Source organism: Anguilla anguilla, chromosome 1 (genome assembly GCF_013347855.1).
Source record: "Anguilla anguilla isolate fAngAng1 chromosome 1, fAngAng1.pri, whole genome shotgun sequence".
NCBI lineage: Eukaryota > Metazoa > Chordata > Actinopteri > Anguilliformes > Anguillidae > Anguilla > Anguilla anguilla.
In genome coordinates, this window is record NC_049201.1 from 54,444,521 (window position 1) to 54,469,624 (window position 25,104).

At 52.0% G+C, this 25,104-nt stretch overlaps 1 protein-coding gene across 6 annotated transcripts in view; it reads left to right on the forward strand.

Annotated features, from left to right (window-relative positions):
• ascc3 (activating signal cointegrator 1 complex subunit 3) overlaps positions 1-25,104 on the forward strand; it is a 240,917-nt gene that overhangs the window by 4,701 nt on the left and 211,112 nt on the right. For all 6 annotated transcript variants that reach the window (XM_035420116.1, XM_035420134.1, XM_035420106.1 and 3 more), the window contains exons 3-5: positions 2,374-2,524; positions 6,551-7,137; positions 21,148-21,268. In XM_035420116.1, coding sequence (XP_035276007.1) covers positions 2,374-2,524; positions 6,551-7,137; positions 21,148-21,268 — 859 coding nt within the window. The remainder of the gene's footprint in view (positions 1-2,373; positions 2,525-6,550; positions 7,138-21,147; positions 21,269-25,104) is intronic.

Below are 25,104 nucleotides of genomic sequence, written 5' to 3' on the forward strand. Positions count from 1 at the left end.
TCAGCAGTTCTGGGGGCGGGCTTAAGTTGGATGTTGTTATAGGTTTCCGTTAAGTGATTACATCAATATCATTGCATAATTTATTTGCTGAACTTTCCCAAGGGTAAACCGGCAGCATTAAACATGTACAGTACGTCTAAAGCTAACTCATTTCATTCAGATGAAATATTATCTGAGTAGAGCCTTCGATATGAAGTTCCCTGCTCAGTTGTACACTCTAGGGTTCCACAAGGGATTTCGACATGTGACTCATGGGCCCATAGTGTATTCCTTTTTACTGCTGCACCATATGCTTCCCATAAATAAGAGTGCAGTTGTGGCTCTTGGATAGGTTGTAGGATTGTAGATTTGATTCAGAAGCTTAATGCACGGGTTAACAGCAATGTGTGATTTATACCAATAATAAGAATATATCTTTATAGATTAAAATACGAATGTGCATAGAAGGGCAACAAATGCGTTCCATGCCCTCAAACAGATAATTTTCATAGAGCTGTAAAACACTCCACCTCTTTAGTCTCAGACCTGAGAGGTCATTTGAAGTGTTAAGCGATGATAAAAAAAACTTAAAGGGATTCATTTGGTTGACTTAAGAAGCTGTTTAAATTTAAATGGGAAATTAGCTGAAAATAGTATTTCACAGCGATACAGGGGAGCATCTCTTCACGCAGCGCTGTTGGAGCACGCCGAGCCGAGCTCCCAGAATTTGCAGTAGTGTCACAGACTGCGGGGTCTATCAGGAGCCAGCCGGAGTGATGGATTCGCTCTAGATTACAGGCAATATGATGAACCGAGATGGGCTGAATGGCCCGTTCTCATTACTAAACTTTCTTATATTATGCTCTTAATGCGGGATGCTACCCTGGCCAAGGGCGTCTGAAGCAGATAAATAATGGAGCGTAATGTGCAGCAGGGAATGGGTGGAGACAAATAAGATAAAGTAAGGATTTCTGCCTTGAACTGGGGTGTCAGTTTTTCACTTAAGAGTGCAATTGTGCTTCGCTCTCACCGAACATTGTTTAAAAAAAAAAAAAAGTTCAAGTGACCGGGAGGGAGAAAGAGAGGGGAGAGCTTGGCGAGGCCGAGCCCACTTTATTTTTTATTTTATTTATCTCATTCGCCCTGTTACTGCTACAATGAGGTCAGGCCTGTTTCCCGATATAAAGCCAACGCTCAATTTCTCTCCAGAGGTCCTCTCCTTCCGCAACCTTGACAGTGCTCTCATAAATCACGCGTGCATACATTTCAGGCCCACGTCCTGATGCCCAAGCCCGAGCTGTCCTTTCCCTCCCTCCTTCCCCCCTTCCCTCCCTCCTTCCCCCCTTCCCTCCCTCCTTCCCTTCGTGGTTCGGTTGGGTCTGCTCCACTTCCTGGTCTCGGACTCTGATGCGATTCAGTCCGGATTCGTTTGGGCTGCGGCCAACTTTCACAGGAAGTTTTGGGAATTTTGTTATTGCATTACTTTTACTGTTCCATTGAGAACCCCCCCCCCCCCAACACCACCCATACCAGGAGTTTAACGCTCTTCGAGATTGACCGGGTTTATGTTAAAACAAGAAAGAAAAAGTTAGTTAGAAATGCTTATTGCATTTTATTAAAATATCGATGTAACTGTTCTCTGTTTGGCCTGCTCACACCTCTACTACTACTGTCTAGTGTTATTCCTTTCACAGGTAAGTAATGGGAATGCATAAGTGCATCTCTTCCCCCAACCTCTCGAGCGCTCTCCTTGCCTCTTTTCAGGTTTGTCAAAATCTTGCAGTCAGCTCCTTTGTGCTTCGCAGTCACTGAGCTGGGAAATGGAGACGAGCAGAGAAAAAAAGATTCTCCTGTCCCGTGTGTGTGTGTAAGAGAGAGAGTGTGTGAGAGGGAAAGCAACTTCAATTCCGCACCCCTTTGTAAGGGTTTCGCATTCTGCTTCTTGTCATGCTAAACTTTGCCTGGGGGGTGACATTTCGCTTAGAAAAACTACAGATTCAGAAACCTGAGATCAGTGTTGTGGAGCATTGAACCTCCAGTAATCAATTTAACACAGAGGGGGTTTTTGTTTCTCTGAATCAAGTATTTGATGATTCAGTAAATTTAAAAAAGTGCCTTACATTCTGGTGTCTGTGGAACACTGAAATTTGGCCTTGTGATGCTGTACAAGATTCTGTATCTGTCTGCCTGTCTGTCTCTCTGACTGATTGACTGTGATGAGTCGGCGACTTGTCCAGGGTGTTCCTGCTTCTCACCCACTGCATGCTGGGATAGACATCAGCTCCCCCCACGACCCTGACCAGGAATAAGTGGTTTATAAATGGATGGGTGGATGGATGGATGGATTTATTCATTTATTATCATCGTTTTAAAAAAATCTCTTTCTTATTGCAGTCCAAGCGGTTGAAGAGGCAAGAGCAGCTTTCCAAAGATGGCCTGACATGGCAGAAGATCACACAGTTTTTCAGCCAGCACTTGGAGAAAGGACAGCAACATGCAGCTCAGGAGGAACTGAAGAAGATCCTGCAGGCAGCCAGGCAGATTGGTAATGGACCCGATTCCCACTGATGCAAACAGAACACGCCCGCGATGCCCGCTGGGTTGGAGGCGAACGGCTCACAGCTCCGCTTGCGTGCTCAGCTTTTAAGTTGGGGCTCACAGTTTTGAAACTCGTTCTAGCAATCTTTAAAAAAAAAATAATAATAATAAAACGAGCTGCTGATATTAGCACGTTCACAATAAAGAGAAGAAACCCCCACATAACAGACAATTTAGCTGTAAAATGGCCTTCATTTTAGTCGCTCAGTTCTGACTGTCAAAGCGTGCCTGAAGGTGGAACCCTGGGCTGTTTCCATGGAAATGGAATTATGTATTTGTGCAGGTGTCGGGGCTAGCTTGGAGGTCTGCCACTCTTACACGGAGCTGAAAGCTGAAGTTGGCCACAGCAGCGGTTTGTCTCACAGCAGCGGTGCTTATTTGAATATCCCACCCCCCCAAGTAATTGGTTATGGGTAATTGACTCATCCTTCTGTTGGTTTTTTTTGGAGGAAACCCGGGTCTATCCACCCCCTGGCCTTTCCTGGCCTTTTTGAGCAGAAGGTAGTCGCACGGCGCGAAGCTGCCTGAGGTCTCGCTGGCTTCGCGTCGGATTTTCGGATATTAATATCTACTGTGTGGGCGCTAAGCCTCGGTTTAAGGCTGTCTGCAGCACTGACCAGTCCCCCCAGACCGCCTGGAAATTCATTTAGTATTTTTTACTGCGTCACGTCCGTTAATGTGCCTGTGATTCTGGAGACGTTCCGGAGGTTTCCCCGGTGCTTGGTCCCTGCTCCAGGAGGCATTGGGAGCAAATTCATACCGATGGAGTCCGCTAGCAGCTTTCTATGCAAGCAAGCTGTTTCACTCAGTGGCAGCGCGAGCCCGGTTATGGCTTGCAGGGGAAGAGTAAGCGCGTAATGGTGGATCGCTGCGTCAGGCGCTTTGTGTCGTGTACATGCAGATAGAGGATGTCTTGCTCTGAATCACAGATGCTGTAGCCGTAAAATGACTCGTTTTGTAACCTCTGCCCGATGGGTGATCACACAGCGTGTGTTCCCAGCGCTGGCGGGGGTGTGCGGACGCCGTGGCCTGGTTTCTTTTTTTGTCCGTCCCGTGCTGGGTGTTCTGGGGGTTCCGTTCCAGCGCGGGGTGGCCTCATTGTGCTGAGAGGCCTGCTGGTCTGGGGCAGTGGGTCAGGTGCCTCGGAGACGGGAAGCGAACCTTCCTCCTCACTCCCGGACGTGACTGCGAAGCCCGGCGCTTCGTTTGGTCGGAGCACGCATCATTAGAGACGTCTCGCCGGGCGTCAGATTACCGGCGCCGCCAGCACCTGCCGGCGAGGCGCCCGGCCGCCCCGACGCGCCGAGTAATCGGGTTTGGCGTGATCCTCCAGTCCCCCCGCTCTACTGCCAGCACACCGCAGGCTTTGATGGGTTTCATTTTGCTTAGCATAGTGGAGCGTGTGTGTGTGTGTGTTTGAGTGTGTGTATCTGTATGTACGTGTGTGTGTGTGTCTGTGTCTGCACGTACGTCTGTATGTGTCTACGTACGTGTGTGTGTGCGTGTGTCTGTACGTACGTCTGTGTATGTGTGTCTGTACGTACGTCTGTGTGTGTGTCTGTATGTACATGTGTGTGTCTGTATGTACGTGTGTGTGTGTGTCTGTATGTACGTGTGTGTGTGTGTCTGTACGTACTTCTGTGTGTGTGTCTTTACGTACGTGTGTGTGTGTGTCTGTGCGTACGTCTGTGTGTCTGTGCGTACGTCTGTATGTGTGTCTGTACGTACGTACGAGTGTGTGTGTGTCTGTACGTACGTCTGTATGTGTGTTTGTACGTACGTGTGTGTGTGTGTGTGTGTGTGTGTGTGTCTGTACGTACGCGTGTGCGTGACACACCCCACCCTGCGTGTGGTAAAGGTTAGCCGCGTGACGGGGATTGTAGCATGGCGGGATTCTGGTCCGCGCGCGTGATCTCAGCGCTTCCCGCTGAATATCAGAGGCCCCCGGCGTGCGGAAGCAGGGGACGGCGTGCGGACGGAGCCGTATCCCCGCGCCGCACACACCAGAGAGGCCGCTGGTGAGAAGACGGGCGTCCCCTCCTCCCTGTCAGTTGTTAAACGCAGACGCCGATCAATAGCAGGCTTCCCCTGGCCCGACATCTGCAAAATGAGAAATATGATAAAAATACATTCAGCTGCTGCTTACCACAGAACTGGCTCGCCAAGTCTCTCAAAAGATTTCTTTATAATGTAATGTATAAAAGTCTTTGAGGAAATACAGAGCAAGTGAACATGAACAGGGGTTGGATTGGCACTCCCAGTGGAGAGCCGTTTGTGCCGTGTCAGGTTTTACCGGGAGCGGCTGAGCGGTGGCGTCTGCTCTGCGCAGTCGGCCGCTTCCGTGGAAACGCGGGACGGCTCCAGTGGCCTTGCGCTCCCTGGCGAACGACGCTGCGCTCGGACTCTAAATCGCGAAGGGGAAAAAAGACGAATGACTGGAGTATCAGGCTGACGGAGTGCTACTCCCCTCCCGTTGGTTTCTGAACGAGTGTTCCCTTTCCCCGGCGTCGCCGAGACCGCCATTAACGCGCCGTCCTCGGCAACGCGCCGTCTGACTGATTTTTTTTTTCCCGCCACCCTTTTTCCGTCGGGTCCGCCGAAGCGGCGGCTTCAATTTAAAAGCAATGAGATGTATCAGAATGAACCATCATGCCCCAACAAAGGGAGAGCGCCCGAGACAAGCGGGCGCAACGGAGAGAGAGCTTCAGCCCGTTTTAATTGGTTTAAATCCTTTTCATCTGTTTCTGCTCTTTCCTCTACTTATCCCCCGTCTTTGACATTTTTTTCCACTAATTGGACAATTAGCCCTGAGTCTCATTATTGCGCCGCGTCAGAACTGCAATTGGATGAAATATTCCCTAAACGAGCTACAGAGGGAACGCTTTTTTTTGTCTTTAAAAAAAAAAAAAGAAAGAAAAAGGAAAGTTTCGCTCCGCGACCTCCCGTCTCTGTCCGGCTGACGAGCGTGGGCCGCTTTGGCGATCGGCGGTGAGGTCAGAGGTGGAGAACTGAAGCACGCTCCTCGTAGAGGAGGAGAAACAGCCGCGGGCCGAACCCACGGGGAGGCTTAAAGTACCCAGCTCTGAGTCATATATATGCGCTGTGTGTGTAAAGCGTCAGTTCTTCACAGCGTCTGCAGAAGTGCAGTTGGAAACTTGCTGGGACTGGGTTTTATTGCCAGTACAAGTTCTGTTAATGGTCAAACTCCTGCTTGTGTTTCCTGTCATTGAAAGAAAAATATAGGATTATATGGGGGAAATGATAAATGTTTGTCAATGTTAATGTGGCGTTTTAATGCGGTGCCCTGTTCTCTCTTGGTTTTGCATACCGTGTCCTTGTTTGTGCCCATGGTTCCTTTGTGTGGCTGTCATGAAAGGTGACACAGTAATAACGGTGGAGCGAGGCTCTGTTAACCCAACAGCGGCGGGCGCTAGCATTTTGTCCAGTTCGCCTCTTCCGCACACCAGCAAAAGACAGCGTTTCACTGCCTTGCAATACTACCAGAGACAGCTGGGCTTAACTGTGAGGAGTGTCCAGTGCCCCGGCCTTGCTGGTTACCACGGTTGCGCCCCTTCCAGAGCGAGCCGCCTTGGGGCCCCATGATTTGAGGCGATGCGGCATCCGCGGGGTTTATATCACGCGGGCGCTGATGGCAAAATTACATGTCACAAACCGTAGCAGAGCCCCCTGCCCCCCCCAAAAAAAACGACCCTTCTCCTTTAGTTAGCAGTGTTTCACCGCGGCGTGCTCTCCTAGCGATCACAGAGCAGGCATTTCCATTAGTGCATGTCAAGTTTTCGATAGCGGCTTCCCGCGGCCTCTTAAATCTCGGCGAGCTCGGGGGAGCCCAGCGTTTTCTCCACATGCAGTATTTATCTGTGCTGTTGACTCCCGGAAACGCGCATCCTGCGAGACGAAGCTTAACGCCGCGCTGTCTGCTGCTCTCTCTCCCCCTCTCTCTCTCTCCCGCCAGTCGGCACGGAGTTCGGTCAGGAGGCGGTGGAGAGCGCCGCCGTCTTCCTGTTCAGGACCTTCTACGGCACGGACCAGGTGGGCCACGAGGAGACGCGCGCCATCAAGCACATGTTCGGGCCCTTCCCGTCGACGGCGGCCGACGCCTCCTGCGCCGCCACGGGCCGCCTGGTCGCGCTGATGGACGAGACGCTGGTGGAGGCCTTCGTCAGGGCGGAGACGGCGCCCCGCGTCGCCGACCGCGCCTCCTTCGGCCGGAACATCGCCTTCTCCTTCGACAGCTACGCGCTGGACTACCAGGAGACCCCGCCCTGGGGCGAGGACGACGGCCGGCCCGGCCCAAGCTTCAGCCTGGACTTCCACAAGCTCCTCAACAACCAGCAGGACGGGCGGGGCAGAGAGGGCCAGAACAGCGCCCCCGGCAGGCCGGCGCAGGGAAGCGGGAACGGCGACGCGGCCCTGCTCAGGCGGGAGGTGGAGCAGTACCTGTCCGGCGGGAACATGGACTCGACAAACGCCGAGGATCTGTGCACCTCCCTGTTCGAGATGCTGGCGTCCCAAAAGACAGACGACGAGCTCCAAAACGAGGTGAGGTCCGCTGCTCTGCGATTCCTTCGTAAACTTTTTTTCTTTTCGTTGTGTCAGAAAAACCTGGAGACCTGATTGTACTCCATATTAGTGCGTATTTGAAAGTTTTGTCTTCTGTTGCATTGATGTTCATTGAGAAGGAATGGTTGGATCGTTTTCCCCACAGTTCCTTCTACAAAGCAAGGGGCCTCGTGCAAGAGGTCTTATAGTGTCAGAGGAATTGTGGGAGAAAATGAAATGATTTATTCTGTCTTAAGGAATGTCAACGTGAAACATCACAAATCTCTCTCAATTACAGACTAATATGAAGCACAATCAGTCATTCTGTTTGATGCCGTTTCAGAACTGCAGATTGAAAGTGATGAACTCAAAGGAAAGCCTCAAACAGAATTACTGATTGTACCTCGTATTAGTTTGTACTCGAGAGATTTGTGATCTCTCACGCTGATGTTCCTTACAGACAGCATACTTTCCCCCATAATGCCTTGCTTCTTCCTCAACAAATAAATTGACTGAAGAAGGTTGTTTGGAAGGGGTTTGGCCTATCAGGTGAGCCGCTGTGTAATTTAGAAATCAAGTCTTGTACTGATAGTACTGTACAACATGGCTCCATGACCTGACCCACCTGCCCTGGAGCAGGTTTGGTCTGTGCTTGTGTGTCATGGTAGAATGTTGACTAGCATTGCGTTTCCCCGCGATATGGTGACCGTGACCTTTGGTGAAAACAGAGCGCAGCGCTGTATAATTCATACCCTTCCGTCATACCCAGACTGCGGGTCCACAATATCGGCTTCTCGGTAGGATCGCCAGATTGCCAAAAAACTCCGCTTTCAGTTGGACAAATTGGCGTCTCTGTGCTCTGTGCTCTTCTTGGTAGCTTAACAGCACAAACATTTTTCTCAGTTTTTGACACTTCAAAATAACCTTCTTATTCCAGAAAATAAGCAGTTCTAGTTCAAAATTTTTTTTTTTTCAGTCCAAATCATGATACAGTGTTAGATCTAGTCTGTAAGTAACCGGAGTGCTAGGTAAAATTCAATTAGGAAAATGGCGAGCGTTGTCGGGCTGAATAGCCTGTTCTGGTCATTACGCTACGTTGTGTTGCGACGTGACGTGATGTCTCTGCGAGTACCTGGGACACTCGTTTCCACCTCAGTCGGCCGGTTTCGTGCCCGCCCAGCAGTTCCACTCGAAAGCGGAAAGCGAACGTGTCGGCGAGCCCGTCTGCCAAGTCGCCGGCGGAAGCGGGCAGATCTCCCACCCGATATGCACAGGTACTTAATCCCAGTCCCGCTCTCGCCGGGCTCCCAACAGCAAGGTCGTCGCGCGTCTTAATTAGTATAATTTATAAAGCACTGACTGTTCCCTCTCTCCTGTTATTTCAGTGCCATAAAAGTGCTCGGGGAATGGGAAAAATAACCGTTAAAGCCGCAGAAGGCTCTGCTTTCGGTGTAAAGATTGCAGCTGTCTGTTATTTTCGGCTCCCGCCCCTGCCAACACTCCCCCCCCACCCCCACCCCAACCCCACGGCCCCCACCCCAACCCCCTGGGCTTATTCTTGGCATCCAGCCACCTGGATGTGCAGCCACACGCGGTGTCTGTCCCCCCCAACGTCAAGATTCCACTTGAGATACAGTGAGAGATCCCCTCTGATTGGTTCCCTGCGTTGCCCTCCCGCGGCGACCGCGCGGGGCGTTCGTGTTGCGGTCGCCGCGGTGCTCTTTGAGTCCAGATGGTCCGACGGGTCTCCGTCTCTCAGGTGCTCCGACATCTGCGTTTCTCTGACCCTTCCTGGCCCTCGTTATCTGTCTCCCCACACTAGAGGATTATTATCATCATCATTTTTATCATTGTTATCATCATCATCATCATCAGCTGCGGCAGCAGCATCACCACCATCATTAGCATCTGCATTGAAACTATCGTCGTCATAATCACAGGCATCAGTTATGTACTGTATCATTTAGGTTTCTTACCATCGGAAATGCAGCGGTTTACCTAGGTGATAGAAGGCAGCATTTGACACATGAATGACCTTGTGTGTATAAAGTCAGACATAACATTACTCTGCTGTGTATGCTGTAAAAAAAAAAAAATGTTTTGTCTGTGGGTCGTCACGTTGCAAGTCTTCTCTCTAACCTGTCTGCCTGCCTTTCTATTCCTGCCCTTCCTCGCTCCCTCCCTCCCTCCCTCCCTCTCTCTCTCTCTCTCTCTCTCCCTCCCCTGCCCCCTTCCTCCTGCTGTACAGAGCGGGAATTGTAGTACCTGAGATACAGTGTGTTTTAATGTTCTTCACGTACTTGGCATTTGGAAGCAAACTCTCCCACTGACACCCTTAGATGTAGGCTGCCCTTTTTGTGTGCTGCCTGCTACAAGATTCTTCCCGCGTGAGACTCCAAAGTCAACACCGAAGTTTAAAGGTGCTCTACGTCTCTGACATCTCTGCCATTAAGCTTGACAAAAACGGGGGGAAAAAAAACAAATGATCATTTTAATATTTCAGACTTTGTACTCCAGTTTTGATGACATTTGCTGTGATATCAAATGTCCACTGTAATTTTTCGAATGCCCTAGAGAGAGAGAGGGAGGCGGAGGGGGGGAGAGGAGGAGGGAGAGGGAGAGGGAGTGGAGGGTGAATTAACACAGACACATTAGGAAAAAATGTGTAAATGAATGTAATTTTAAATCATTTAGAAGCGTTTTGCCAAAAGGGGAATTTTCTCCCGAGACACTTGTTCAAAGCAGCAAAAAACAAAAACGGTGTATGTGAATAATTTGCGGCAATAATTCACAATACGATACGCACCACCTCCCGCCTGTTACAGCACCATTTGTTTGCCAATAAGCCTTTTTGTATTGTTTAATCAATATTGGGTATATTAATGCAGCAATAATGCGAGTGTCCCCCTCGATACAAGCGGGGAGTTTATCGATGTAATCAAACGGTGCGTGTGGCCAGGTTTTTTGATTAAAAAAAGAGTAATAGTAATAACTGCTCCAAGGTGGTGCGTTATGGCCAGCCCTGATGAAGCCTTATCCTGTCAGGCTCTTTACCTTGCAGCTGACTGACCGGGTTTTAAAAGTTTACGTTTATTTCTCTGCACAATCATTGCTCGTCTGGCTATTTTGCTGCAGGTCAGTGACTGGGGCTGCGCTTTCATTGACAAAATGTCATATTTTGCTGTGCTGATCCGCCGGCCCGATCCGGTCCTGGGCTATACGGCGTTTCCGCGCCCTGATATATCGCCCAAACCCAGAGGCGGTGACTAATCCTGATGTGAAAGCCTTGGAGTCTTGGAGGCAGGCCCAGGGATAGCTTCCCTCGACTCAGCTGTGTGGGGTACAGTAAGAGTCCTGCTCACTCAGAGCTGTGTGTGGTACAGTAGGAGTCCTGCTCACTCAGAGCTGTGTGGGGTACAGTAAGAGTCCTGCTCACTCAGAGCTGTGTGTGGTACAGTAAGAGTCCTGCTCACTCAGAGCTGTGTGTGGTACAGTAAGAGTCCTGCTCACTCAGAGCTGTGTGTGGTACAGTAAGAGTCCTGCTCACTCAGAGCTGTGTGGGGTACAGTAGGAGTCCTGCTCACTCAGAGCTGTGTGTGGTACAGTAAGAGTCATGCTCACTGAGCTGTGTGTGGTACAGTAAGAGTCCTGCTCACTCAGAGCTGTGTGGGGTACAGTAGGAGTCCTGCTCACTCAGAGCTGTGTGTGGTACAGTAAGAGTCATGCTCACTGAGCTGTGTGTGGTACAGTAAGAGTCCTGCTCACTCAGAGCTGTGTGTGGTACAGTAAGAGTCCTGCTCACTCAGAGCTGTGTGTGGTACAGTAAGAGTCCTGCTCACTCAGAGCTGTGTGTGGTAAGAGTCATGCTCACTCAGAGCTGTGTGTGGTACAGTAAGAGTCATGCTCACTGAGCTGTGTGTGGTACAGTAAGAGTCCTGCTCACTCAGAGCTGTGTGTGGTACAGTAAGAGTCCTGCTCACTCAGAGCTGTGTGTGGTACAGTAAGAGTCCTGCTCACTCAGAGCTGTGTGTGGTAAGAGTCATGCTCACTCAGAGCTGTGTGTGGTAAGAGTCGTGCTGATCACACACGTTATTTAAAATGGATTGAGCGAAAAGTCCAGGGCACAGAGGACCATGGTGGCAAGCACACTACCCTGGGAGGAAGAAAATGGTTCTTTCTTGTGCTCGAGTTTGGCTCCACTTATGAATTAGTGACGGGGATAAGTAAAGTCCTTGGAGGTCCGCAGGGTCCTTCAGTCGTCCGGGCTGGAAACCCTGTTTCCCCTCTCAGCCTCCTTAGCAGAGGAGAGGAGATTCAGCCGTAGAGCTGACTCGGAGGAAAACCAATTCAGTGACTGCAGAGCGCTGTCGAAAAACCAAAATGCAAAAAGTGAAGAAAAACCTGAACTTAAACACAAAGGAAAACACAAAGACATGAAAATAGAGCGGCCACCACAGGAGAGAAATGGCAGCGAGCGGCAAGATTGGAAGACGAGCTGACATCATCAAAGTGCGCCTGTTGCCCCCCCCTACCAACCCCCGCTCTGCACACTTCGATAACTTCTGGGATCTGTGGGGAGCACTGAACAAAAGAGCAAAACTGTTCTCTGAACGCAGTGCGGTGCTTTTTTAAAATGGAAAACGGAAAAAAATAATAATTGTCTTTCCATCACCCACTGAACCTGTCCCCATAACTGTGGTTTGTCAGTGGCTGCCACACTTAAATTTTCATATTTAATGAGATAAAAGCTAGATTCTCTTAGGATTGTGGATTTTAATGAGATTCAAGCTGCATAAAAATACAGGCAATTAAGGGATTCCTGTCTCTCCCACCCCCTTGCGCGCGCGCACACACACACGCACACAAAAATACCTCAGACTAACTTGTTCAGCTCTGCATTTTGAATTTTAACAAGGTAGTACACTAAGTACACTCAGTAGCACTTAATTACAGACACCCGGGAGAGAGCCCATACAGTGCGGTATGTTAATGCCCGACAAAATATTCCCCTGGAAGATGCTTGGAGAGCCCCGGCTCTGGGGCGGAGCCCGATTGATCATGGCTGGCGAGCGCGCCGGGCGCGAGCGTACGCGCGCCGCGAGGTGAGGTCCCCAGCGCTTTCCAGGCGGGGTGGTGCTTTAACGACGCGCGCTTCCTCTCCGCGCCGTCCGCCGATTGCGCGCCTTCGCTCAGGGGTGGGGGGCAGTTTTAATGACGTGGGGAGCGTTAACGATGGCCACCTCTGTTTCGGCGCGGTGGGCGTTATTTTAAAGGGGCGCGCCTCTGCTCCGGCGCGGGGGTACGTCGAATTAATAGTACGCTTCTTTTTTTTTTTTTGGTACCCTTCTTTGTGTTAGCTTAGGGTTCGCGTTAATGATGCCCGCCATGCTTTATATTGCTGGTGTTTGAATTACCGGAAACTTCTTTCCAGTGCTCAGTGTCAATTAATTGATGGCCATTTTCTTATGAGTGTTTTTTTAAACATTTTTTTTTTAACCAAAATCTTTTCTTTTGAATGAAACTTTCTTTTCTTCTGCCTCTCTTCCTAATGAAGCTTACCTTGGTTTCAGCTCGGGTGTTGCTTTAATGACACATGCCATAATCTCAGAGCTGGGTATTATCTGAATAATGTCTTCAGCAGCAGCTGAAGTGGGCGTTATCTTGGACGCTCACACCTTCATTCCTGCAGGGATGTTTTAGAGATCCTATGGACTGCAGCTTCAGCCCCCCCCACCCCCCCGCTTTTCTGCGGATTATGGAATACAGCCCCCCTGTTAAGAACAACGTCGTCTTTCCCCCTCAGACGTCTTTTCCCCTGCACTGTCACGGCCAATTAGAATCAACGGCAACAAGAAGAAAAAAACTCCTTCCCGTAGTCAACGTCTCCTTCAGAAAAGTTATTGTTTCAGGAGATGCGACTAATTACAGGTCAGGAGACAGGCTGAATGCTGATCCTAAAACGCATTCAAACATTTTGATAGGTGCTTTTTGATACCATGCTATTTACGAGGCTGCTCAGTTACATGGGGCTGTTCGTCAGGCGCCCTGCGCTCCTCAAGTTTGCGGCGGTATTGTGAAAAAAAGCTGCAAGACGTGTAAAAGCGTGGAAAGGGCTGCCTATTGTTGAATGTATGTTTGTCGCATGAAATGATATTGCGGGAGTGATTTTAAACAGGGTGTTGAAATAGGGACTTTGGTGGGGAGACTGCAATGCCCATTGTGTAAAAACACAAGCAGTGGCGGTTCCTCCTTCTTTGTTGACCTGGGTTTATTATTTGTGGCGTCGCCCCTGATTGTGAAACATAAAGGATATAATGAGCTCCATTACGCTGATAATGTATTCATTTTAGGCGCTGGTGATAAAGACCCAGCGGCTACCTGCATCAAGGCTAGTTATCTTCACTTGCTTTCTGCGGGTACCTGCAGGAACGGATTCCCTGCTTAGCATAAATACATTCTTTAAAATAGCGGGGCACACAAATAACAAGGCATTTCTGATAGGTGAGTGGTGATTACTCCCCGGGGAATAAAACAAAATAACCGGTTGACTTTTTTTTTGAGAAGTGGAGAATGCGCTGGCTTATTGGGAACGCGTGTTCACCGTGGGGCGTAGTTCCGTCTGAGACGCCCCAAATACACACAGGCGAGTTCCAGTTAATCTTCTTGATTTATAAAGCAATTATGCTGATCTTTTCCAGCCGTCTGATTTGATAATCACGTTCACGCTGGGTGGGAGAGAAAGCACTCCAAAGTCTCCGGGCTTTTGTTATTTGAAAAGTCTTGACACCTCCGTTACGGTCGCGACACCCTCCTTTATTTGGGCGACACTCGTCTTCCCGCGCGAGAGAGGGTGTTATTTTAATGACGCGCTCCAGATAGGTGTGCCGCGCTAATGAAGCTTGTCTCCATCTCGCCGCGGGGCGTTGTTTTAATGACACGCTTTTGTTGAGCGTTTCTTTTCCCGTTTTGATTAAGCCTTTGGATTAAGCCACTCTTCCCTGGTCGCTGCTGGCCAATTTCAGTGAAGAGCCCATATTCTTTTACGAGGGTAGGTCATTAGTTCATATGACAGAAACTCCTGCTTGTGATGTGTAATGCCTGTGGATGCAGCCCTGGGAAGGGCTCAGGTGCTGGGCTAAGGTTGAAGGGCTCTTGGGGATGATAGTCAGGCCAGAAGCATAATCAAGAAATGCTTGCGTTCTCCTGAGTATTTAAACCTCCATTTTTTTTTTGCCTGATTTCTTCTTTGACGGAAAAGTGGAAAATAGGATTGGGCGTCTCGGTTTTTAATTTTCAGATGACCGGTTGTGTTCCTGCGCGTGTCCTGTGGCTTTGACGACCTCTGTTCGCTTCCGAGAGTCCTCCGGAGCGCTGGCGGTTATGTGCTGCTGTGCGTCTCCGTCCCACAGTCCTCCAGAGCGGTTATGTGCTGCTGTGCGTCTCCGTCCCACAGTCCTCCAGAGCGGTTATGTGCTGCTGTGCGTCTCCGTCCCACAGTCCTCCAGAGCGGTTATGTGCTGCTGTGCGTCTGTCCCACAGTCCTCCAGAGCGGTTATGTGCTGCTGTGCGTCTCCGTCCCACAGTCCTCCAGAGCGGTTATGTGCTGCTGTGCGTCTCCGTCCCACAGTCCTCCAGAGCGGTTATGTGCTGCTGTGCGTCTCCGTCCCACAGTCCTCCAGAGCGGTTATGTGCTGCTGTGCGTCTCCGTCCCACAGTCCTCCAGAGCGGTTATGTGCTGCTGTGCGTCTCTGTCCCACAGTCCTCCAGAGCGGTTATGTGCTGCTATGCGTCTGTCCCACAGTCCTCCAGAGCGGTTATGTGCTGCTGTGCGTCTCCGTCCCACAGTCCTCCAGAGCGGTTATGTGCTGCTGTGCGTCTCCGTCCCACAGTCCTCCAGAGCGGTTATGTGCTGCTGTGCGTCTGTCCCACAGTCCTCCAGAGCGGTTATGTGCTGCTGTGCGTCTCCGTCCCACAGTCCTCCAGAGCGGTTATGTGCTGCTGTGCGTCTCCGTCCCACAGTCCTCCAGAGCGGTTATGTGCTGCTGTGCGTCTCCGTCCCACAGTCCTCCAGAGCGGTTATGTGCTGCTGTGCGTCTGTCCCACAGTCCTCCAGAGCGGTTATGTGCTGCTGTGCGTCTCCGTCCCACAGTCCTCCAGAGCGGTTATGTGCTGCTGTGCGTCTCCGTCCCACAGTCCTCCAGAGCGGTTATGTGCTGCTTTGCGTCTCCGTCCCACAGTCCTCCAGAGCGGTTATGTGCTGCTGTGCGTCTCCGTCCACAGTCCTCCAGAGCGGTTATGTGCTGCTGTGCGTCTCCGTCCCACAGTCCTCCAGAGCGGTTATGTGCTGCTGTGCGTCTCCGTCCCACAGTCCTCCAGAGCGGTTATGTGCTGCTGTGCGTCTCCGTCCCACAGTCCTCCAGAGCGGTTATGTGCTGCTGTGCGTCTCCGTCCCACAGTCCTCCAGAGCGGTTATGTGCTGCTGTGCGTCTCCGTCCCACAGTCCTCCAGAGCGGTTATGTGCTGCTGTGCGTCTCCGTCCCACAGTCCTCCAGAGCGGTTATGTGCTGCTGTGCGTCTCCGTCCCACAGTCCTCCAGAGCGGTTATGCGCTGCTGTGCGTCTGTCCACAGTCCTCCAGAGCGGTTATGTGCTGCTGTGCGTCTCCGTCCCACAGTCCTCCAGAGCGGTTATGTGCTGCTGTGCGTCTCCGTCCCACAGTCCTCCAGAGCGGTTATGTGCTGCTGTGCGTCTCCGTCCCACAGTCCTCCAGAGCGGTTATGTGCTGCTGTGCGTCTCCGTCCCACAGTCCTCCAGAGCGGTTATGTGCTGCTGTGCGTCTCCGTCCCACAGTCCTCCAGAGCGGTTATGTGCTGCTGTGCGTCTCCGTCCCACAGTCCTCCAGAGCGGTTATGTGCTGCTGTGCGTCTCCGTCCCACAGTCCTCCAGAGCGGTTATGTGCTGCTGTGCGTCTCCGTCCCACAGTCCTCCAGAGCGGTTATGTGCTGCTGTGCGTCTCGTCCCACAGTCCTCCAGAGCGGTTATGTGCTGCTGTGCGTCTCCGTCCCACAGTCCTCCAGAGCGGTTATGTGCTGCTGTGCGTCTCCGTCCCACAGTCCTCCAGAGCGGTTATGTGCTGCTGTGCGTCTCCGTCCCACAGTCCTCCAGAGCGGTTATGTGCTGCTGTGCGTCTCCGTCCCACAGTCCTCCAGAGCGGTTATGTGCTGCTGTGCGTCTCCGTCCCACAGTCCTCCAGAGCGGTTATGTGCTGCTGTGCGTCTCCGTCCCACAGTCCTCCAGAGCGGTTATGTGCTGCTGTGCGTCTCCGTCCCACAGTCCTCCAGAGCGGTTATGTGCTGCTGTGCGTCTCCGTCCCACAGTCCTCCAGAGCGGTTATGTGCTGCTGTGCGTCTCCGTCCCACAGTCCTCCAGAGCGGTTATGTGCTGCTGTGCGTCTCCGTCCCACAGTCCTCCAGAGCGGTTATGTGCTGCTGTGCGTCTCCGTCCCACAGTCCTCCAGAGCGGTTATGTGCTGCTGTGCGTCTCCGTCCCACAGTCCTCCAGAGCGGTTATGTGCTGCTGTGCGTCTCCGTCCCACAGTCCTCCAGAGCGGTTATGTGCTGCTGTGCGTCTCCGTCCCACAGTCCTCCAGAGCGGTTATGTGCTGCTGTGCGTCTCCGTCCCACAGTCCTCCAGAGCGGTTATGTGCTGCTGTGCGTCTCCGTCCCACAGTCCTCCAGAGCGGTTATGTGCTGCTGTGCGTCTCCGTCCCACAGTCCTCCAGAGCGGTTATGTGCTGCTGTGCGTCTCCGTCCCACAGTCCTCCAGAGCGGTTATGTGCTGCTGTGCGTCTCCGTCCCACAGTCCTCCAGAGCGGTTATGTGCTGCTGTGCGTCTCCGTCCCACAGTCCTCCAGAGCGGTTATGTGCTGCTGTGCGTCTCCGTCCCACAGTCCTCCAGAGCGGTTATGTGCTGCTGTGCGTCTCCGTCCCACAGTCCTCCAGAGCGGTTATGTGCTGCTGTGCGTCTCCGTCCCACAGTCCTCCAGAGCGGTTATGTGCTGCTGTGCGTCTCCGTCCCACAGTCCTCCAGAGCGGTTATGTGCTGCTGTGCGTCTCCGTCCCACAGTCCTCCAGAGCGGTTATGTGCTGCTGTGCGTCTCCGTCCCACAGTCCTCCAGAGCGGTTATGTGCTGCTGTGCGTCTCCGTCCCACAGTCCTCCAGAGCGGTTATGTGCTGCTGTGCGTCTCCGTCCCACAGTCCTCCAGAGCGGTTATGTGCTGCTGTGCGTCTCCGTCCCACAGTCCTCCAGAGCGGTTATGTGCTGCTGTGCGTCTCTCCGTCCCACAGTCCTCCAGAGCGGTTATGTGCTGCTGTGCGTCTCCGTCCCACAGTCCTCCAGAGCGGTTATGTGCTGCTGTGCGTCTCCGTCCCACAGTCCTCCAGAGCGGTTATGTGCTGCTGTGCGTCTCCGTCCCACAGTCCTCCAGAGCGGTTATGTGCTGCTGTGCGTCTCCGTCCCACAGTCCTCCAGAGCGGTTATGTGCTGCTGTGCGTCTCCGTCCCACAGTCCTCCAGAGCGGTTATGTGCTGCTGTGCGTCTCCGTCCCACAGTCCTCCAGAGCGGTTATGTGCTGCTGTGCGTCTCCGTCCCACAGTCCTCCAGAGCGGTTTATGTGCTGCTGTGCGTCTCCGTCCCACAGTCCTCCAGAGCGGTTATGTGCTGCTGTGCGTCTCCGTCCCACAGTCCTCCAGAGCGGTTATGTGCTGCTGTGCGTCTCCGTCCCACAGTCCTCCAGAGCGGTTATGTGCTGCTGTGCGTCTCCGTCCCACAGTCCTCCAGAGCGGTTATGTGCTGCTGTGCGTCTCCGTCCCACAGTCCTCCAGAGCGGTTATGTGCTGCTGTGCGTCTCCGTCCCACAGTCCTCCAGAGCGGTTATGTGCTGCTGTGCGTCTCCGTCCCACAGTCCTCCAGAGCGGTTATGTGCTGCTGTGCGTCTCCGTCCCACAGTCCTCCAGAGCGGTTATGTGCTGCTGTGCGTCTCCGTCCCACAGTCCTCCAGAGCGGTTATGTGCTGCTGTGCGTCTCCGTCCCACAGTCCTCCAGAGCGGTTATGTGCTGCTGTGCGTCTCCGTCCCACAGTCCTCCAGAGCGGTTATGTGCTGCTGTGCGTCTCCGTCCCACAGTCCTCCAGAGCGGTTATGTGCTGCTGTGCGTCTCCGTCCCACAGTCCTCCAGAGCGGTTATGTGCTGCTGTGCGTCTCCGTCCCACAGTCCTCCAGAGCGGTTATGTGCTGCTGTGCGTCTCCGTCCCACAGTCCTCCAGAGCGGTTATGTGCTGCTGTGCGTCTCCGTCCCACAGTCCTCCAGAGCGGTTATGTGCTGCTGTGCGTCTCCGTCCCACAGTCCTCCAGAGCGGTTATGTGCTGCTGTGCGTCTCCGTCCCACAGTCCTCCAGAGCGGTTATGTGCTGCTGTGCGTCTCCGTCCCACAGTCCTCCAGAGCGGTTATGTGCTGCTGTGCGTCTCCGTCCCACAGTCCTCCAGAGCGGTTATGTGCTGCTGTGCGTCTCCGTCCCACAGTCCTCCAGAGCGGTTATGTGCTGCTGTGCGTCTCCGTCCCACAGTCCTCCAGAGCGGTTATGTGCTGCTGTGCGTCTCCGTCCCACAGTCCTCCAGAGCGGTTATGTGCTGCTGTGCGTCTCCGTCCCACAGTCCTCCAGAGCGGTTATGTGCTGCTGTGCGTCTCCGTCCCACAGTCCTCCAGAGCGGTTATGTGCTGCTGTGCGTCTCCGTCCCACAGTCCTCCAGAGCGGTTATGTGCTGCTGTGCGTCTCCGTCCCACAGTCCTCCAGAGCGGTTATGTGCTGCTGTGCGTCTCCGTCCCACAGTCCTCCAGAGCGGTTATGTGCTGCTGTGCGTCTCCGTCCCACAGTCCTCCAGAGCGGTTATGTGCTGCTGTGCGTCTCCGTCCCACAGTCCTCCAGAGCGGTTATGTGCTGCTGTGCGTCTCCGTCCCACAGTCCTCCAGAGCGGTTATGTGCTGCTGTGCGTCTCCGTCCCACAGTCCTCCAGAGCGGTTATGTGCTGCTGTGCGTCTCCGTCCCACAGTCCTCCAGAGCGGTTATGTGCTGCTGTGCGTCTCCGTCCCACAGTCCTCCAGAGCGGTTATGTGCTGCTGTGCGTCTCCGTCCCACAGTCCTCCAGAGCGGTTATGTGCTGCTGTGCGTCTCCGTCCCACAGTCCTCCAGAGCGGTTATGTGCTGCTGTGCGTCTCCGTCCCACAGTCCTCCAGAGCGGTTATGTGCTGCTGTGCGTCTGTCCCACAGTCCTCCAGAGCGGTTATGTGCTGCTGTGCGTCTCCGTCCCACAGTCCTCCAGAGCGGTTATGTGCTGCTGTGCGTCTCCGTCCCACAGTCCTCCAGAGCGGTTATGTGCTGCTGTGCGTCTCCGTCCCACAGTCCTCCAGAGCGGTTATGTGCTGCTGTGCGTCTCCGTCCCACAGTCCTCCAGAGCGGTTATGTGCTGCTGTGCGTCTCCGTCCCACAGTCCTCCAGAGCGGTTATGTGCTGCTGTGCGTCTCCGTCCCACAGTCCTCCAGAGCGGTTATGTGCTGCTGTGCGTCTCCGTCCCACAGTCCTCCAGAGCGGTTATGTGCTGCTGTGCGTCTCCGTCCCACAGTCCTCCAGAGCGGTTATGTGCTGCTGTGCGTCTCCGTCCCACAGTCCTCCAGAGCGGTTATGTGCTGCTGTGCGTCTGCGTCCCACAGTCCTCCAGAGCGGTTATGTGCTGCTGTGCGTCTCCGTCCCACAGTCCTCCGGCCGAGGCCTCACGGAAATCGCCCCAACTGCCAGAACTCTACTCGGATGAGGCGTGCACGGACTGTCTGTCCTGATTGCGTTTTAATTCTTTCATTTGTTGAGATTATTTATCTGTTTGCTTGCTTCATGTTTAGCCGTAAATCCTCCCTCTTATCCTCATTTGGAATCTCCAATTAGGAATTTTATTTTTCGCCCTGTCACAAAGAGTGAGTTGTAGTGAAACTTACGATGCGCTCCAAAAGCCAATTACCCAAAGGGAGAAGAACAGCTCTCTGTATTATGGTAGAAACGGTGCTGAGTTTATTAGCCGCGCTCTGTCTTAGGTACCGAGCAGGATTATGCCGTAATAAACTCAAATGTGCACAACAGAGAAAGGCGCATATAATTACCCAGATTCATGTAAACACACGCAGCACAACAGAGGCGATGTGCTTCGACTGCTGCAAGCTCTTCCTCAGGCAAAGGCTGACCCACGCAAGGCCATCCCCGGCTGGACATTTAAATAAGCCAATAATATAAGCCTGGTGTCAGTTAGCTCTTCAGTATTGCCTTTCAGCTGCAATATTTCATACAGGCCGTTTATTTGGCCTGCTCTTATAGTAACTCCGCTAATTTGGGGAAAGTAGCCATTTTCATATGCTGCAATATTTGATTAAATGTGTTCTGTAAGGTGGACTATGAGGTCATTATGGGGAATGCTGTCTGGTCTTTCTCTATTTGTTGTTGTGCCGTCCCTGTAAACAGCAGACAGACTCAGGTTGCTTGAACCCCGTCAAAGAAGCGATGAGTAGAGTGTGGGATGAGACGAGGACAGTCTCGCCTACGCGCCCCTCCCTCCCTCCCTGCGCGATGCTAAAGCTGACTAGGATGCCCCCTGCTGGTCTGCGGACCGCGGTCAGGATTCCACACCGTGGGGCCCTTCCAAGCAGTGTAACAGACCGGCAGAGCGAGCTCCCATAAGCCCCCGTTCTAACGTTTTAACGTCAGCGGTCTGGCAGCTCTGGGGCCTGCTGTTTTTCCTGGACCGCTTTTCCCGTACGCTGTGTTTCAGGTGTAATGTTAAAAGAGGCATAAGTGTTCAGGGATTTGTCCTTGTACTTTTTCCACTGTTCTGACACAAACTGGGGTCTTGGGGATACCGTGACCGAACGTACGAGAGGTAACCGTGCCTTTCCCCCTCCCTCGCATTGCAGCTGTTTGAGCTCCTGGGTCCCGAGGGCTTCGAAATGATCGAGAGGCTGCTCCAGCACAGGGCCGACATCGTGGACTCCCTCCTCACCTCGCTGCCCGACCAACGGCTCGGCTACCTGCCCGGTGAGTGTGCAGCCACCAGGCTACCGTTCAGTTGCATAGCAACTCGGTCACAGGTGCGTCACGTAGAGGCTGGACAGACTGACTGACAGACAGACCAACAGAGAGAAAGAGCAGGAGAGAGGGAGGCAGAATTGGAGAATAACAGTGGGGAAGAAGGGGAGGCAGGTGGACAGAGGACGTGGTCTAAGTGTTCACATTTGGAGAAAATGGGAATAAGAATGTAGAGAAGAGGAAAGGATGCACGCTCAGTTTGAGCGATGATTAATAATAGATTAGAGTGACTGTGTAGTGTGACAGCTAGTGAACTGGGCTTGTAAGTCAAATGTTTGATTCCCAACTGAAGCACTTGCACACTTCAGCAAGGTGCTTAACCTGAATGTCTTCAGTAAAATATCCGACTGCATAAATGGATTGTATGTAAAAATGTCGTCTTTGTAAGTCACTGTGGATAAGTGTGTTTGCTAACTGTCGAAATGTGTGCATAGTTCCGCGTTCATTTAGAAAGCGTTTTACGGCGACTCCTAACAGTAAGAGCGCTGCAGCGCTCCCCTGCGCTAGCCCGTGCGCTAGCCCGCTCGCCCCCCTCCCAGACGCCACGCCGCTGAGCTTCAGCCGCCGCTGAAGTGAAACGGACAGGTTTATCAGCCCAGCGGCTGTCAGGTGATCCGGGGCCGGGTGGCGAGGCGCGGAGCCGATAGCGACGCTCCAGCTGTCAGGGGCCGCACGCCCCCCACCCCCACCGCCCAGCGCCCAGCCCCCAGCCCCCGTGCCTCCAAACTGACAGCTCCGCGTGGCCGCACCGTTCCTGTCTCTGTCACAGCACGGGGGTCGCGCCTGGGGGCGGGGCCGTGCTCAAGTGCACTCCGCCCATCTGAGACAGAGCGTACGCCCACATCTTCAGAAAAATTTAAGAGTTTTTTTTGTGTTGGTTTGACTGCGTTTCGGTGATGTTGCGAGAACCACATGCTAGCTTGTTAGCCATACCTGTGGTGTTCGCCAACTTGTGAAGTGTGAACTCAGTGTGAAGACAGGGAAATGATAGTTGTTCTCTCCAACTCTGATAACCTCACAACCCCCTCCCCCTCCTCTTATCCCCAGCGTGAAGCCGTTTCAGAATTTGGTCTCGTTTTCTTCATTATTGTCAAATGACTCGATACAAAGAAAGACCATTAGGAAAAGATGGTCTTTTGGGTGCAGCTCAATTCTTCATTATCTCTCTCTGCCAGCCAAAAGAGGAGAAGTGAAAAAAGAGAAAGAAAGAAAATAAAAAACCTGGCTGGAATTGAAACCCATTCAGGGTAGTTGTGGAAAACGACATTAGCACACTCTCTCGTACGCAGTCTTAATAAAAATAATAGCAATAGATAACAAAGCGAAATAGACATTATGTTTTAAGATGGGGGTCAATTATAAACCAATACTAGGCGAAGCCATTGGGCCTTGTGTGTGGGTGCCGAGCATTCAGATATTGGATTTTCTTTATTTTCTCCTGAGCCTGGTTGTTTTTGTTATTAAGGCTCCAGAATCCAGTGCAAGGCTCACATTCTCTGAATCTCTCTCCCCTCTTCTCCTTCTGTAACTTGTTAACTAGAAGGCAGATTTTACTGCTGGAATATGATGGAAACTGTGAAGGGTCTTAGATAAAGCTGAATAACTTGTCGTTCCTGACGTTTCCGTGCTTTGCCGTCCAACAGCATGAAATGCTTAGGGGAAAAAATGCAGTAATGAAATATATATATAATTTATACATAGCCCATATAACGACCATAAAAGGCAATGCCTTTTAGGTCACTTCTTACTTAAGTTTATGGTAATTGCCTTCTACATGCGTGTGCTGTGAAAATGTCTTATGGCATTTGGTCGCTCTGGGGCGTGAAACCCTTTTTTTCCCGCCATTTTTGTAAATGTCCTGCTAGACCACTTAGACATCCGTGCAGCGACGGAGGATGAAAACGCAGCTGGCATTGGTGTTGCCCACGCCTCCTTGTGCAACAGCGACTCCTCTGGTCAGTAAGGCGCAAGTGATCTACCCGCGCAGTTTGCCTGGAGAGCACGTACCCCGACACGGCCGCAGTTCCCAAAGGATGCAGTAAGGACGTGGTGCCCTGGAGTTCTAATAAAAAAATAAAATACAACAAAAATAATAACCACTCTCTGGAGCCTGCGGGCGTTTTTCGGGCTTAACGTGATCAATCGGTATTAATAATGAATTGATTGTCATGGATTTGCTTGGCGGGTGGGATCAAGTGTTAGGTCAACTATCTCTATCAGTTAGATCAGCTGTCTTGTGTAGATGACCCGGGGATTAAAAATGCACAGGCAGTAATTCAGACTACTTTGAGTAGCCATTCTTGCCTGGCAGGGCGTTTTGGACCCAACTGCAGCTTCAACCCACTGTCCTTTCTGCTTAAGTGTACTCTATGGGGCTGATTTTGGCAGGTAAGAGGTTCTAATCAGTATGAATGAAAAATTGATTGGTATTGATTCCTGGGTGGATGGGATCAAGTAGTAGAGCAGCTACCATGAACTTGTGTCCAGGACCTGGGGATTAAAAATGCAGGATCTGCCGGTGCCAGAAGCGGACAGTGAGACGGCGCTCTTGCTTGGCGGGTCCGATGCTGGTATGAGCTGCTAAGAGTGTAGCTGTGGTATATTGCTTTGGGAGCTGGGACTAGTGAGAGCTTCTGTTCCCTTGTTTACTGGTTGTGTTTCAGATGACCGTCCGCTCCTCTCACCTGTGAACTCCATTCAGACACACACACACACACACGCACACGTGCACGCACATGGGTTCCGACACGGGCACGTACATTCAGACTTTGTGCGCACACTGTTGTGCCCACAATAGGCGCTACCACAAAAGCTCACATGTGCATGGACACACGCCCTATTGCCAACGTGTGAAGTGTTCAAGGAATGATTGTCATATTGGTAAATGAATGCCTCCCACGAGCAGTCACTGAAGCTCACCTCAGCTCGAGCTTCTGCTCAAAGCCAGCTTTAGTTTACTGCAGTTCTCATACTGTGCTCTCTCTAAAAGAGCTTAGTGACATCACTACCCCCCAGAAATATAGAAATGTCTGCGCTTAACGAGCTGGAGGTTAATTGTTCATTCTTAAAGACTGAGAAGCACGCACTTGTTCATCTTTAACACTTTAAAGAGCTTAAATGGAAATTGCCCTAGTTAAAGTGCTAATATTTAGTGCTGGTGTCTCAGCACAGCGTTCAGAAAGGAAGGAGAAAGGTACTGGGGAAAGTTACCCTCCAGCCCCCCCACCTCTTTGCAATTATCCGGGATATCTTTCTCGTTACTTCTGTCCAATCACGGATCGTGTTTGCTGCACCGGGCGACACAGGAAAGCGAAACGGCCTGCTCAGCAAGTCTAAAAGTTCACCTGCCAGAAAGGCTCCAGATTAGGGTTACCATGACAACCAGCGGTAGAGGTCAGGGACAGGGGCTAAAAGCTGATGATTTAATTTTCCCTCTCTTTGCATTCGATTAAGTTGTGGTGTGGCGGCGGGGCGAGGTGTGTGTGTGGTGGTGGGGGGTGTTGGGGAGAGGGGGGGTCTTGTCTTCACGGAGCAGATTACCATGCGCCGTGCTTGTTTGTGGCTGCTGCTGATTTCCTGTGCGCTAGAGCACATTTTGAAGTATTCGCCGCGTCCTGTTGAAACCCGTGGGTCTGGCGGAGGCTCTGAGCAATTGCACGACGCATGGGGCCAACCGATATCACATTTCTCCCTGGGAAATTTTTCATTTTTTTGTAACAGGACGACTTCACTAATAGCTTAAATTTCCGTTGAAAGAAAACGATAGCAGATAGCGGCTGTTATCT